This window comes from Micropterus dolomieu, unplaced genomic scaffold (genome assembly GCF_021292245.1).
Source record: "Micropterus dolomieu isolate WLL.071019.BEF.003 ecotype Adirondacks unplaced genomic scaffold, ASM2129224v1 contig_8686, whole genome shotgun sequence".
Classification (NCBI taxonomy): domain Eukaryota; kingdom Metazoa; phylum Chordata; class Actinopteri; order Centrarchiformes; family Centrarchidae; genus Micropterus; species Micropterus dolomieu.
The window spans coordinates 329-13,147 of record NW_025737672.1 but is presented as its reverse complement, the minus strand read 5'-3'; the positions used below and the strand labels follow the sequence as shown (position 1 = coordinate 13,147).

Below are 12,819 nucleotides of genomic sequence, written 5' to 3'. Positions count from 1 at the left end.
TAAAATTATTTAGGAAAGTATTGCTGGTAAGCCATATGTGTTGGGGAAAGATTTCCTAAGTGCAGGTTAATGTGTGGTGGTGTTGAATGTTGCCTTGACCTATGCTGTGTTCCAGGCAGCTCGGAACTGGGAAATTTCCGACCTCCAACTATAAAAAGTATTGTGGAACGCCATTTGAAGTCGGATTTCCTACTTGTGAACTTGGAGAAAAAATATGTAGCCCGACTTCATAAGTAGCATCTGAATTACGTCACAAAACAATGTCAGCGCCCATGGAAGCACACACTGTAAATGGTAAACCATAAACTAAAACGCAACAAAATGCATATTTGCATGTATTTAAATTGGTGGTGGTGATGGAGCAATGGATAAGACACATGCCTTTGGTGTGAGAGACCCGGGTTCAATCCCCACTGTAACCCATCCATCATTGTGTCCCTGAGCAAGACACTTAACCCCTAGGCGTGTGACGTCTGACACATATAGCGATTGTAAGTCGCTTTGGATAAAAGCGTCCGATAAATGTATACGACATATAGTAAAATCTGTTCTGCATGTAGGTACATTGATGTAGAAATGTGTTATTAGGTAGCTGGCTACAGTAAAGAATCTCATAAAGTCATCTTCTCTGCATAAAAGTTATTGTTTAAAATGCCAAAACATTAGGAAGTGTAGCCTACAACATTGATTTGAGGATTACCAGCTGATGTAGCTATCGGAGTACACAGTTAACTAGTAACGTATAGGTTATTTATGTCATTTATGTTGCATTTAACTGCCATCCTTTTGCACTGCTGAGGGTGCAAGTGTGTGTACACTGTCATGGTTTTCGTTCACTTTCGGTGTCATGCACCACCATGCACCTGGAACGCTTTGATGTCGGAAGTCAGAAGATTCAACTGGGAAAAATCCCAATTCCGCCCGGTCTCGAACGCGGCATTAGACTATATAAGACACCTGTGTTCCCTTGCTCTCTCTCTGCTCTGTCCCTGCTGTGGTTGTGGTTGGTGTTTGTAATAAAAATTGTCTTATCTACCATTGTATCATAGATGTTTGCTGGTTCACAAAACTTTTTCCTTTCAGCAGTTCCAGTCCCAGATTGTTTTTGTTTATTAAAAATATATTTTGGTATATTTTGAATCACATCTCTGCCTCATAAGTAACGTTCCTGTGTGCCTTTTTCTCTTTATTCTCCTTCAATTAAACAAGGTTTAAATTTCATGGGGTGCAATTCCCTAGGTGGCGTAGTTCGGCTTTCATCCAATTCCCCCCTTCCTGGTCCACCATGCCACACGTTCATATGGCTTTGTAATATGAACTCAGCAGACATCATTCTGAGAAAATTGCATGCCCCCCTCAAGCATTTCCATAGACCTGACTCACGTCAACTTAGAAATATTAGTGGAGGGGGGAGGATTCATCACCTTGTTCATGCTAACTGCATGCCTTGTCGTTCATGAATTGAACAGCAAAGCTCTGCCAAGGTGACCTAAGAACGCACCATCAAGGCTTTGTCCTGGTTTCATCACCCATTTCATCATTTTAGAAAAGGCTTTCATTCAGGAAATCTAAGAAGCACTGTGTACACATATATATTTAAAAGCATGGGGAGGTTGGGGGTTGAAAGCCCACTTGAATATTCATGCCATAAAATGTGATACCCATCTTCCTCCACTTCTAAATATAGAATACAAAAGATAAAACAGGATTACAGGACTATTTTAACAGCCAAGAGGAATAGAAGAAAAATCCTAATCAGCAAAGCAAGATTACATAAATGGGTGAATGGGCCCTCTATGCCCTTAGTAGATTCCAAGCAGCTGATATATGTGCTGATGTGGAGAATGTTTTAGTGAAAGCAAGAGGACTCAATTTCATACCCGTTAAAGCTAAACCTCCCCTTTTCATGCTTCAACCAACACGAGTCCTCTGTTTTCCCAGTGAACACATGATGCCAAGGAGTGAGTGGCTTCAGTCCATTTACACTCCACACAAGCCAGTATAGAGCAGATGGAAAATTACAACATGTGACACCCTAAAAAAAGGATGTAAACTGAAAGAGAATTTTCCAGGGAGACGAATCACAAATTTGCGTGATGTTGTTCACACCACAAAACTGTGTTTCTGACCTTGTGTTGAAGTGTTGTCTGTACAGTAGTTAAACTTGCATGTGATGAAAATGGTGCGTCTTCTGAGATTTTAGACTTTAATTGGTCTCATGTCCAAAAAAGAATTTTTTCCTTCTATACACAATTCTTCCTGTAACCTTTTGCCTGGTTAAAATGTCCATACATTTGAGTGTAGTATTGTATTATAGCTTAAATATTAATGTTGCAACAAAACTGACAAAAGATTATCAGAAAACAGCCACATTAATTTTATTAAGAGGTTTTACAACTTCTGTTATTGGACACAACAATGGGAGGTGGGCTTATTCAGTGCTTTTTTCATGTAGTGCACAAGGTGTATGACAAGAAGTACATCTTTTAATCTTTTATCAATTGGACATTCAGTTGCCTCTGATTTCGGCATACAATTTGTCAAAAAAAGGTGCCCTTCTGAACACACCATAATTACATGAGAAATCTTTTGCAATCTTTTGAGGTAGATTCTGCACATTTAAGATATGAAACATATTCCAACATTTGTAAATCCAATCTATCTATTCAAACCTAATGGGTTTACACTAAACAATGAGGCTTTACACGTCCTAAAACCCTTAATAAAACACTGACAACTAAGATCTCTGATTTTGTGGTGATCTCTGCAGCACCACTTTTCATTTCAGTGTATCAGGGGTGATTATTTTGTAATGTTTTACCTAATTGTCTGAATAGAGTAAAATTGATATCCTTCTACTTCTGTCAATTCATTATCATAACACAAGTGCCCTAAAGGTGATTGCACACTGCCCTGACAAATGCCGACTGACTCGAACCAACACCGACTGTTGGATCAGTGTGCGCCATCAGTCGGTGTTCGTAGGTGTCAGTTGGATGGAGTCTTTAGAGTTTGACATGTCTAGTCGGGTCAGGTGGAGTGGTAGAAAGTCGGACCAATGTGCCCCGTTTTGCACAAACCGCAACAATCTGAGAGTGTTCCCTTGAGAACTAAGCCTATACTTGCATGTGGAACGTCAGCGCGCACAACTTTCTTTGTTGTCACTGTAGGTTAGCAAGGTGTCCATTACTCGCTCCTCTCTCTCTCATTGACAGCGGACCCGTCTGTGAACAGCCTCTCCTCTTTGTGCACAATCTGAATCAGAACATGCGCTGAAGGAAGCGGCAGGTGTTGTGCCGAAAATTGATCATCAAACTCATTGCCCTCCGCGGGAGCGCGCGCAATAAAGCAGTAACGCCCAGTATCTATAGCCTACATCTACAGCTGCTTTTATCTCTAACAGTCATAACGTGCAAATAAACATCACTCTATGTCTTTGTGAAATGTTAGTGTTTCTTGTAACGGATTAATCACAGTTGCAGTGTTTGCAGTTTATTAGGCCTGACAAAACGTTATTATAAGAAATAAAATTAGCCTATTGTTGCAGATGAAATTTGTGTTTGGTAGGCCTATTTTTAATATACTTGTTAATATTTGGAAAACAGACTGTAGTCTTTAATTAACATGATTCACGGCTGGATTAGGCTATAATTAAAATAAAAGAAGTGTCTCTCTTGCAATTATCCTTATGACATTATTTGTGCCAAATAGTCCAGTCCTTTTACAAACAGTTGAAATATGGAGTTTTGTAGTAGCCTATTGCACTTGCCATAAAGACAAATTATAGCTCAATTAGTCCTCATTACTAGTTGAAACACATTTAAATAGCCAATACAGCCCATATAGCCTATGCAGTTTTGCAAAAACCTGATTCCACCTCACTACTTGTGGCTCAACGGTTCTCAAAATGAACTAATTTCAGTTAGGAGCGTTGTATATGAGTTATGGCTGATTATATCTCACCAAGTCCTTTCAACCTGTTGAAATACCTTTAAAGGGCAAGCAGTTTTTCATAGGTCTGTCTCGTCAGTTGCTGTCTGGTCAGTGTGACTGACGGTTGGTTTTCTGAACATTCTAAAGACTGAAACCAACTGCTGCCAACTTTAGAGTGTTGGTGTTAGTTGGGCGCAGTCTGAGCAGTGTGCAAGCAGCTTAACCGTGGTCCAATGATCAAAATAGTGAAGAGTAAAAGATATAGAAATTGTAAAAAAATAACAAAAAAAACCAACATTGAAATCTTAAAATGTCTGACTGGTTAAAACAAGGTTACCAACAGGATGAGAACAGTCAGAGGAAGGTCAGCACAGAAGTTGTGTGACTGTGAGAACGGCCGCAATGCTAGAGAGGAGGGGGCGTAATCCGGCAGTCCCACTGTGTGTCATACAGTGTTCCCTGTTCTGACCGATACAGGCTGCATAAGCCATTACGTGGGGAATGTAGTTCTGCTCATGGACCCCGTGTAGCAGGTGAGCGAGGGGACCTTTGGCAAACACAGCCACATCCTCTCCTCCATGAGTCTCCGAGTTCAGAGGTACCGCTGCCTGAGCTTGGTAGTTGTTTTCCTCTGAAAGGCAAGGACAGAGAAAAGGTGTCAAGTTATCATTGTCTTAAACTTCTGAGAAATTATAGGGGAGAAAATCCACCCGAATTTAAAGGTCTCTAGTAGCTCAATGGGGCTGTTTTTCTATTGGTGGGTTTGGTGCACAAAGACGCATGTGCACAAGATATGCAGCAATGCGCCAACAAAGACCGTGAAAAGGAAGACTGCAAGCGAACATGAGAGGGCTGGATTTAAAATACCAAAAAATCATTTCAAATGTTTGATGAGGAAAGAAACACATTCATCACAAGAAGAAAACTCCACAGGGCACATTTAATCTTAGTTATGCAACATTAATATGAGATTACTTAACCACTCATGACTATATATATCATACTGTAATTTGCTGTGTTAATGTTTAATCAATTGTTGCCAGAAAACTAAACTGGCAACTGGCATCATTTACTAATATAATATAATAATATAATATATAATCTACCTTTCTGGAATAATTCAGAAAGGTAGATTATAATGTCATAAGCTATTTTAGAATTATTCCTGATGCTTTTCTTTCAGTTACTTATTTAAATGAATTATTATTCCAGCTCTCGTGGCTGTGCTGTGTTGCTTATTTAGTGTGTGTGACTGTTTCTTGTTTTCATTTTTCTCTTAGTTGTCTTATTATGTCAGCTGTTCATTGCTGCTGTTTGGCAGGTTGTCTTTTACTATTATTATTATTATTTTTATTTTAGTTTGTTTTTGTTGTTTTTCTCCTCCCCAAGCCCCCCTCTCTGTTCTATTGCAGGTTTTGTTGCTTTCTGCAATTGGTGTTTCCCACTGCTTTTCCCTGTTGTCAGGTCTTGTCCTTTCTCTGTGCTGTCTGTTTGTGTCTCCCCATCCCCGTGTCTGCCCCCCTGTCCGGCCCGGTGACAAATCAATACATAATTAAATAAATAATAAAACAGACAAAGGAGTATTTTAATACTTTCTTGTTAAAGTAAAATCTGTCTGGCACAATATGGTATCCAGATCATCATACTCTATACCAGGCTGCTGGGCAGGACAGGTTTAAAAAAACAAAAAAAACAAAGAATCTACCTTTCTAAGGTTTTTTTAGGAATAATAATAAAAAAATACACTTTTTACAGTGAAATGGATGTAGATACTTTTTTAAGAAAGTCAAAGACATGGATTTTCCTTTTAACTGTAATCTTTCCTTTTAACATAGCCCAACCTGATTTTACTTACGGTAGTTAATAGTGGAGACATTCTGCCTCCCACCATTAACAATTTTATAACCTGGTCCATTCCCATATAAGATGGCGGTGAAGGGCTTGTGGTCAATATCACTCAACATTGGGGCTAGACCTGTGGATAGAGCATAAAAACAGAACCAGACTGAAAATTTAACTTACAGCACTACTAAACCGCTGGTACAACAAAGATTCACACAGTACTGTCTGTGCATCATTCTCATTACATACCAAAGATTGTGTTTCCTCTGGCTGTGTAGCCTCCAAAGTTGAACATATGAGAGTGGTCAGCAGTAACTATAGTCAGTGTGTCATGGATGCTGGTCATGAGATCTGCCCGGCCGATTGCTCTGTCCATCTCCACAGCTTCATGCAGAGCCTGCTTTGCCTTGCCCTCATGGTGGCCATGGTCAATACGTCCTCCTGACAGAGGGGCAAATATTTCCAGTTAGCTGTTAAGACTCAGTGAAATATTCATTTTCTACAAGTTCTAATCCTGTGTCCCCGTGTTAATTGTTCATTTGTCTCTGCAAACAGAGAATGCCAACCGGTTTTGACTCACATTGGATCACATTGGATCCAGCGTGGCTGGAAAGAGGAGTAAACCTGAGTGGAAAGTGATTTTTTATATAGACGAGTGGCCATTTAATTGAAATTAAGTGCTTCTTGGTGAATTGTTACAATGTTTTTCAGAGATTGCCTTTTGATGTTGTCACAAACTGGCCTAAATGTGTATAGTTTCTGCTGCCCTGATGTCAAATGAGGGCTTGTACCACCATTGTGGAGCTAGGTCAGCAAACATTTGTGATTTTGTTGAGCAGTAGTTGGGCCCCCCTTGTAGTGAGGGAGTCGTAAGCAAGCCGGCAGAGCATAGTGAACGGGCTGGGGTGTATGAATGTAGGCCATGTAGCCTGAGCTATTTGCAGAATGACTGATTCTACAATACTGCATCTGTTCTTTTACATTCCTCCGTGCTGCTATGTCAACCTAAATTTCCCCTATGGAGGATTAATAAAGTTTTAGTTACAAATCTCATCTTATCTTATTTTAATTGTAGGCATGTAAAGCAAGAGTGTGTGTCCTCCGATAAGTAAAACTTTTTCTTTAATAATCCTAATAACAATGTTTGGTATCACAGTATTTATAACTACTCATTCCAACAATCACAGTGTAAATCCCAGAATTATACACTATTGTTATATGCGATGTCTCTGACAAAATCTAAAGCTGATTTAGTAGACCAATCTGACAGGTCTTTGTGAAACTGGCCCAAAACACCAGTCCAATTTCACCACAAGGCGGCAAACACACCTTCTACAAGCAGGTAAAATCCACTGGGGTTCTTCCTCAGGATCTTGATTGCCACCTCCACCATTTCTGTCAGTGAAGGATCAGTCTCGGAGTCCCTCTCCAAGTCATATGTCAGATCTGCAGGTTCAAAGAGACCTGGAATAACAGACCACATGGTTCAAAGAGAAATAGGACATTACACACTGAAAATAAGCCTACAGCAAATGCATACACATATGGCTCTTCATTTACACTTCAATGCGAGTATCATAACACTGAGACTTGAAACTCACCCAGTAAGTAATCGACGTTGTTAGGGTTCAGTGATAAGAGCTGTTTCTTATTCCATACATAATAACCTTTCTGCACAGTAAAAAAAAGAGGTGCAAATGTACACTTTGAACTTTCAAATATTTAAATGTAATTGGAAAGATAAAAGAGGGAGCAGAGAAACAAGAACAGCAAATAGAGGAGAAATATACTTTATCCTTCATTCTGTCAATCCACTCCTGCACCAGGTTTCTTCCATCTTTTCGTGTGCCGCTGTGCTTCGCAATGCCAGGGTACTCTACATCCGACATGTTTTTGGGGAACATATACTTCCTCCCTCCACCCATAATCACCTGCAAAGCCGCAGAACAGAATAATAAATTACAACTGACTGTTAGCTAAGCCCAGCTCCCTCTAGTTACTGTTGCTGTAAGTGCACATATTAAGTATGATAACAGTATTAACGTGGGTAACGTGTTGTTTTCTAAACAATGGGTCATTGATTTCAGGCAGTGAAATCAAAATTCCCAATGCAGGCTAATGCAGCCTTAAATTTCTAGCCTGCGGCGGCCAATTTTATTTGCTGAAGTGACAGTTGTTGCTAGCAGGCTCACAAATTGGTTGATAACAGGGTCTACGGCTGAAATTTGAATGTTTCAAGCTCTGTTTAAAAACAAGAACCCTGTAAAGGGGTCTTAAATATACACTGGTTGGCAACATACATGATATCATGCTAAAAACCTTAGCTAAAATCTGCAAGTCCCAAGGTCCCAAGTAACAAATCGGCATCCTCATCAGTTCATGATCCATGTAGAAGTAATGGAAATAAAGAAGCAGATTTCTTCTTGTATTTTTACTCTCAGTACTTTAACTATGATCAGGAAAAATGCCTCCATACGTCACTTTAACAGTTAAGGCTATGTTCAAATTTTGGGGTTGCAAAAGAAAAGGCTTTTAGTATTGACCAAAACCAACTTGGATAACAAGTTTGTCTGGGTTTTCTGGAGTATAAAGTTCATCAAATCCAATAGAGCAGTACAAAGCCTGTAACTTTAGCCTACACTCTGAGATAGTAGCATCTAGGACCAGCAACAGTGGTGGTAGTTTTTTATGTAGTGTTTAACTCCAACAATGAATGATACAGCCTACCCCTGGCCCTCTAGCTTAAGCTACTACAGTACGTAGAACGCTAGTTAACCAGTTACAACACACTGTTTAAATCATACTTTACACTTTCTCTCCTGTATTTTTTAGATATAGTAAAAAAAAAAAAGAAGAAACCATCATCCAGCGGTTCCATTCATACAAAAGCACAACATGTTGAGAAATCTGAAGCTTGACAGACCAGCATGCCTAGGTACTGATGCTAAGCTATGACTGGAAAAAAAGTTGAATGGGGCAGGGGTTTTGCAGGGGGTTTGCGAACTGTCAATTTAAAATGAACTTGTAAATGTAAAAACCAGTTACACTATTTGATTACTTCTATGTTCGTACTCTTTCAGGTGACAAAATGTAGATTTATTGTGCACCTTCAATGTAAACCTAATTACCTAAAAAGTCACCTGAAAATCTGAGAGCTTTCTCATGACAAGTCACTTGATAATAAGTTGTGTTTCAGAATACTTTTAACTCACATCAATGTTGTGAATGTTTTCAAAGAGTTGTCTGGCAATATCCTTGCAGCCAGCCTGCAGTGCTTCAGCTGGCATCTCATTGTCGGAGTACCATTCTCTGTCCACACTGTGGGCATAAGCAGCACTGGGAGTTGCATGGTTGACACGGGTTGTTGTCACTATTCCCACTGACTTGCCTACAGTGGACACACATACACATACAGGTAGCTGTCTGAATTAGGGCTCAGTCAATTTTTAAAATACTTGTATGGCCTAAGTTACTGTCTTTTTAGTACAGAATTTCTCTGTTTTGTTTACCTGGCTGCAGTGGAGGGAGAGTAATACAAAGAGGGAATTGTGTAAAATAACTGTATCTTGTAACAATGTTCATTCAGTTATTTCAAAGAGAAAATACAGTGCAATTTTGTTGTGTAGTCAAGGTTCCCACATTAAAATATTGATCATCCCTAGTCTGTATAACAATTTTAACTGTAAAGTTCACTAATGACTAATGGATAGACCAATATTTATCAGCATAAAAAATGGTTTTCCACAAATGTTCTGGATATATAAAGTAAAACGTTGAACTCAAAACCAGCAGAGGACAGTCTTGCAAAATTACCTAATGAAAATCACTTTTGTATTTTCTTTGTGCAGGAGGTCAGATGCTGCCTGCAATGTTCCTTGAGGTATGATTGGATTTCTTGTTATCTGTGACTGCCCACGCACATGCTCACAGACACCCTGACCTTCACCCATCCCTAACTTATCCCCTCCCTGCCCTCTGAAAATCCATTGTACTAAATTCTTTCAAATCTCAGTCTCTTTACAGATACACAACATGTTTTCCAGCAGGTTGCCTAACGCCGTGATTTATCCTTTTAAGGTATGAAAATCAGACATCATTCATTGGGACACGTTTAGGCTTGTGATCAAAACTGTCTGCATGAAATGTGACTCTATGTTTTGTTCTGGCATTGAAGTGATTATTGAAAATGAACCACCCCTAAACCCATGTGCAATTGGTTTAATATGTACTAACAAATTTAAATCAAGGAATCAGACACCTCAGGGTTAGGGAAGTAAAACAAAAACAACCAAACAACTGACAAAACATCATAGCAATGATGGCCAAATAGAGATTTTCTTTTTTTAAATGTGTGGTTAAAAGTTTGTCTTCTGTCATTTGAAAATAGAATTTTTTTTTTTTAAATAACTCTTTGGGTCATGTTAATGTCACTCACAAACTTGCTCTAAGGATAACTTTGGTTCAAAGAATGCAGCTAAAAAAGTGAATGATCAGAATGAAAAAACATGTACTAATTGCATCACTTTCAAGAACACTTCACAGTCATTGCTTTGAGCGATCAAGTCGCCCCAGTGAGTATTCCCACTTCCCATTAACACAGCATTAACTACAACCACAATTAGTTTTCCTCGACATGAAACACATGATAATTGATTGCAAATATCTAAACAATTACAACTCTGCATCCCTGTAGACAAAGAAAAGTCTGCGAAAGAGGCCTGTGTTATTTAGCGTCATGCTACCTGCATCCTTAGCCCATCTGAGGATGGAGGTGACCTCATTGCCCTCCGTAGTGTTGCACTGGGATCGAACAGCAGCTGCACTCACTCCCACCGTGCCCTCATTGGCCTTGACCCCGCAGAGGTAAGCTGTGGCTGTGCCAGCGCTGTCTGGCACCTGTGCATTAGTGTTGTATGTCTGCAGATTTACAGGCCAATGACATGTGGTCAGAATTCAAATATCCAAAAGGATTGCTTATAGTCATTGTGATGTGCTTGTTAGACGTGTTAAGTGTGATGTAAATTTGTTTATACATAGCACTAACTGGACCGCTGCTCTTCTTAAAATGACATAATGACTTCTTTTTTTACTGAGTTAAAGGATAATGCTTTCATTATTGTTATTGTCAGCAAATCCCATGAAAAGACCAAAACCAACTATGTGTTAGTCCATCTCTCAATACTTTCTAACTTCCTCAACCTGTCTGCTGCTCTCAGGCACAGACCAATTGGTTCTCATAGAAGAATTTTTAAAAACAGTTTTACCTTAAAAAAAACAAACAGGTTTAATCATTTCCCAAAAGAGCAGGTCACTGTAGTTTTGTTTTACTTCACTGTAGTAGACTTTGTGTTAGACAAAACAAGCATTTTATAGACACCACTTTGGGCTGTGGGAAATTCTGATGGCATTTCTACTATTTTCTGCCATTTTATAGACTAAAAGATTAATTGATGAATCACAAAAATAATCTGCAGATGATAAGATAATGAAAAGAATCATTAGTTGCAGCACAATTAACATCAGCAGGATGATTATGTTCACTTGCCTTTCTGACTGTTCGGACTACCTAGCAAGCAATTTTCATGGCTTTTTGACTGAGGTGCACACAAAAAACAACTGACAGACATGTGACTGATCAACACTGTCTGTCTTTTTCAGTTCTCCCGACACCTCTTTCTCATTCATTTTCAAGTTTCTCGCTTCCCTCTGTTGCTGAAATATTGGACATTAAATCATCCCCTGTCACTACCGGTGTTCCCCAGGGCTCTGTCCTGGAGCCCCTTCTGTTCATCATCTATCTGCTTCCTCTTGGCCATTTCTTTCGTAAATTTAATATCCATTTCCACTGCTATGCGGATGACACACAGCTCTACCTGTCCACCAAACCTACCACATCGCTCCCACCCACCTCCCTCTCTGACTACCGAAAAACGGAAATCAAAGCCTGGTTCTCTTGAAACTTCCTCAAACTTAACAGTGACAAAACTGAGATTCTCCTCATTGGCACCAAACTTTGGCATACACTTTGACTAAATCTGACAGTTTTTCTCTTACCATTGACAACTCCACAGTTTCCCCCTCCCCCCAGGTCAAGAGTCTGGGGGTGATCCTTGACAGCACACTTTCATTTCAAGCTCACATTAATAATGTCACTCGGTCTGCATACTTTATATGCATACCATTTACGTAACATTAATCGCTTCCGACTGTCTCTCTCACCCACTAGTACAGCCATTCTCGTTCACACACTGGTCACATCCCACATTGATTACTGTAATTCTCTTCTCGTTGGTCTTCCTCTCAAATCCATACATAAACTTCAACTGGTTCAGAACTCTGCTGCCTGGATCATCACCAGAACCCCTTCTATTAATCATATTACTCCTGTCCTTCAGCAGCTTCATTGGCTCCCAGTTAAATACCACATTGATTTCAACAATCTGCTCCTGACCTTCAAGGCCATTCACAACCTCGCTCCTCGGTACCTCACTGATCTCCTTCATACAGGTGAAACTCGAAAAATTAGCATATCGTGCAAAAGTTCATTTATTTCAGTAATTCAACTTAAAAGGTGAAACTAATATATTATATAGACTCATTACATGCAAAGTGAAATATTTCAAGCCTTTATTTGATATAATTCCGATGATTATGGCTTACAGCTTATGAAAACCCCAAATTCAAAATCTCAGAAAATTGTGAAAAGGTTCAGTATTGTAGGCTCAGAGTGTCACAATCTAATCAGCTAATTAATCCAAAAAACCTGCAAAGGGTCCCTGAGCGTTTTATTGGTCTCTCAGTCTGGTTCAGTGGAATTCACAATCATGGGGAAGACTGCTGACCTGACAGATGTGCAGAAAATCATCATTGACACCGTCCACATGGAGGGAAAGCCTCAAAAGGTAATTGCAAAATAAGTCAGATGTTCTCAAACTGCTGTATCAAGGCACAAGGAGAGCAAATTTTGCATCTCATTTGGAAACCAAGGTCCCAGAGTCTGGAGGAAGAATGGAGAGGCACACAATCCAAGATGCTTGAAGTCCA

The 12,819-nt window shown here is 39.5% G+C and overlaps 1 protein-coding gene across 1 annotated transcript; it reads right to left on the bottom strand.

Annotated features, from left to right (window-relative positions):
- Nucleotides 1-2,353: 2,353 nt before the first annotated feature.
- Nucleotides 2,354-12,278, bottom strand: LOC123965113 (alkaline phosphatase-like). Its single transcript, XM_046041679.1, has 9 exons — nt 12,198-12,278; nt 10,518-10,692; nt 8,988-9,163; nt 7,566-7,706; nt 7,377-7,446; nt 7,105-7,239; nt 6,025-6,216; nt 5,789-5,908; nt 2,354-4,564 (listed from the first exon to the last, which is right to left on the bottom strand). Exons 1-9 carry the CDS (start codon nt 12,276-12,278, stop codon nt 4,299-4,301), a joined length of 1,356 nt encoding a protein of 451 aa, XP_045897635.1. The 3' UTR covers nt 2,354-4,298.
- Nucleotides 12,279-12,819: the final 541 nt, after the last annotated feature.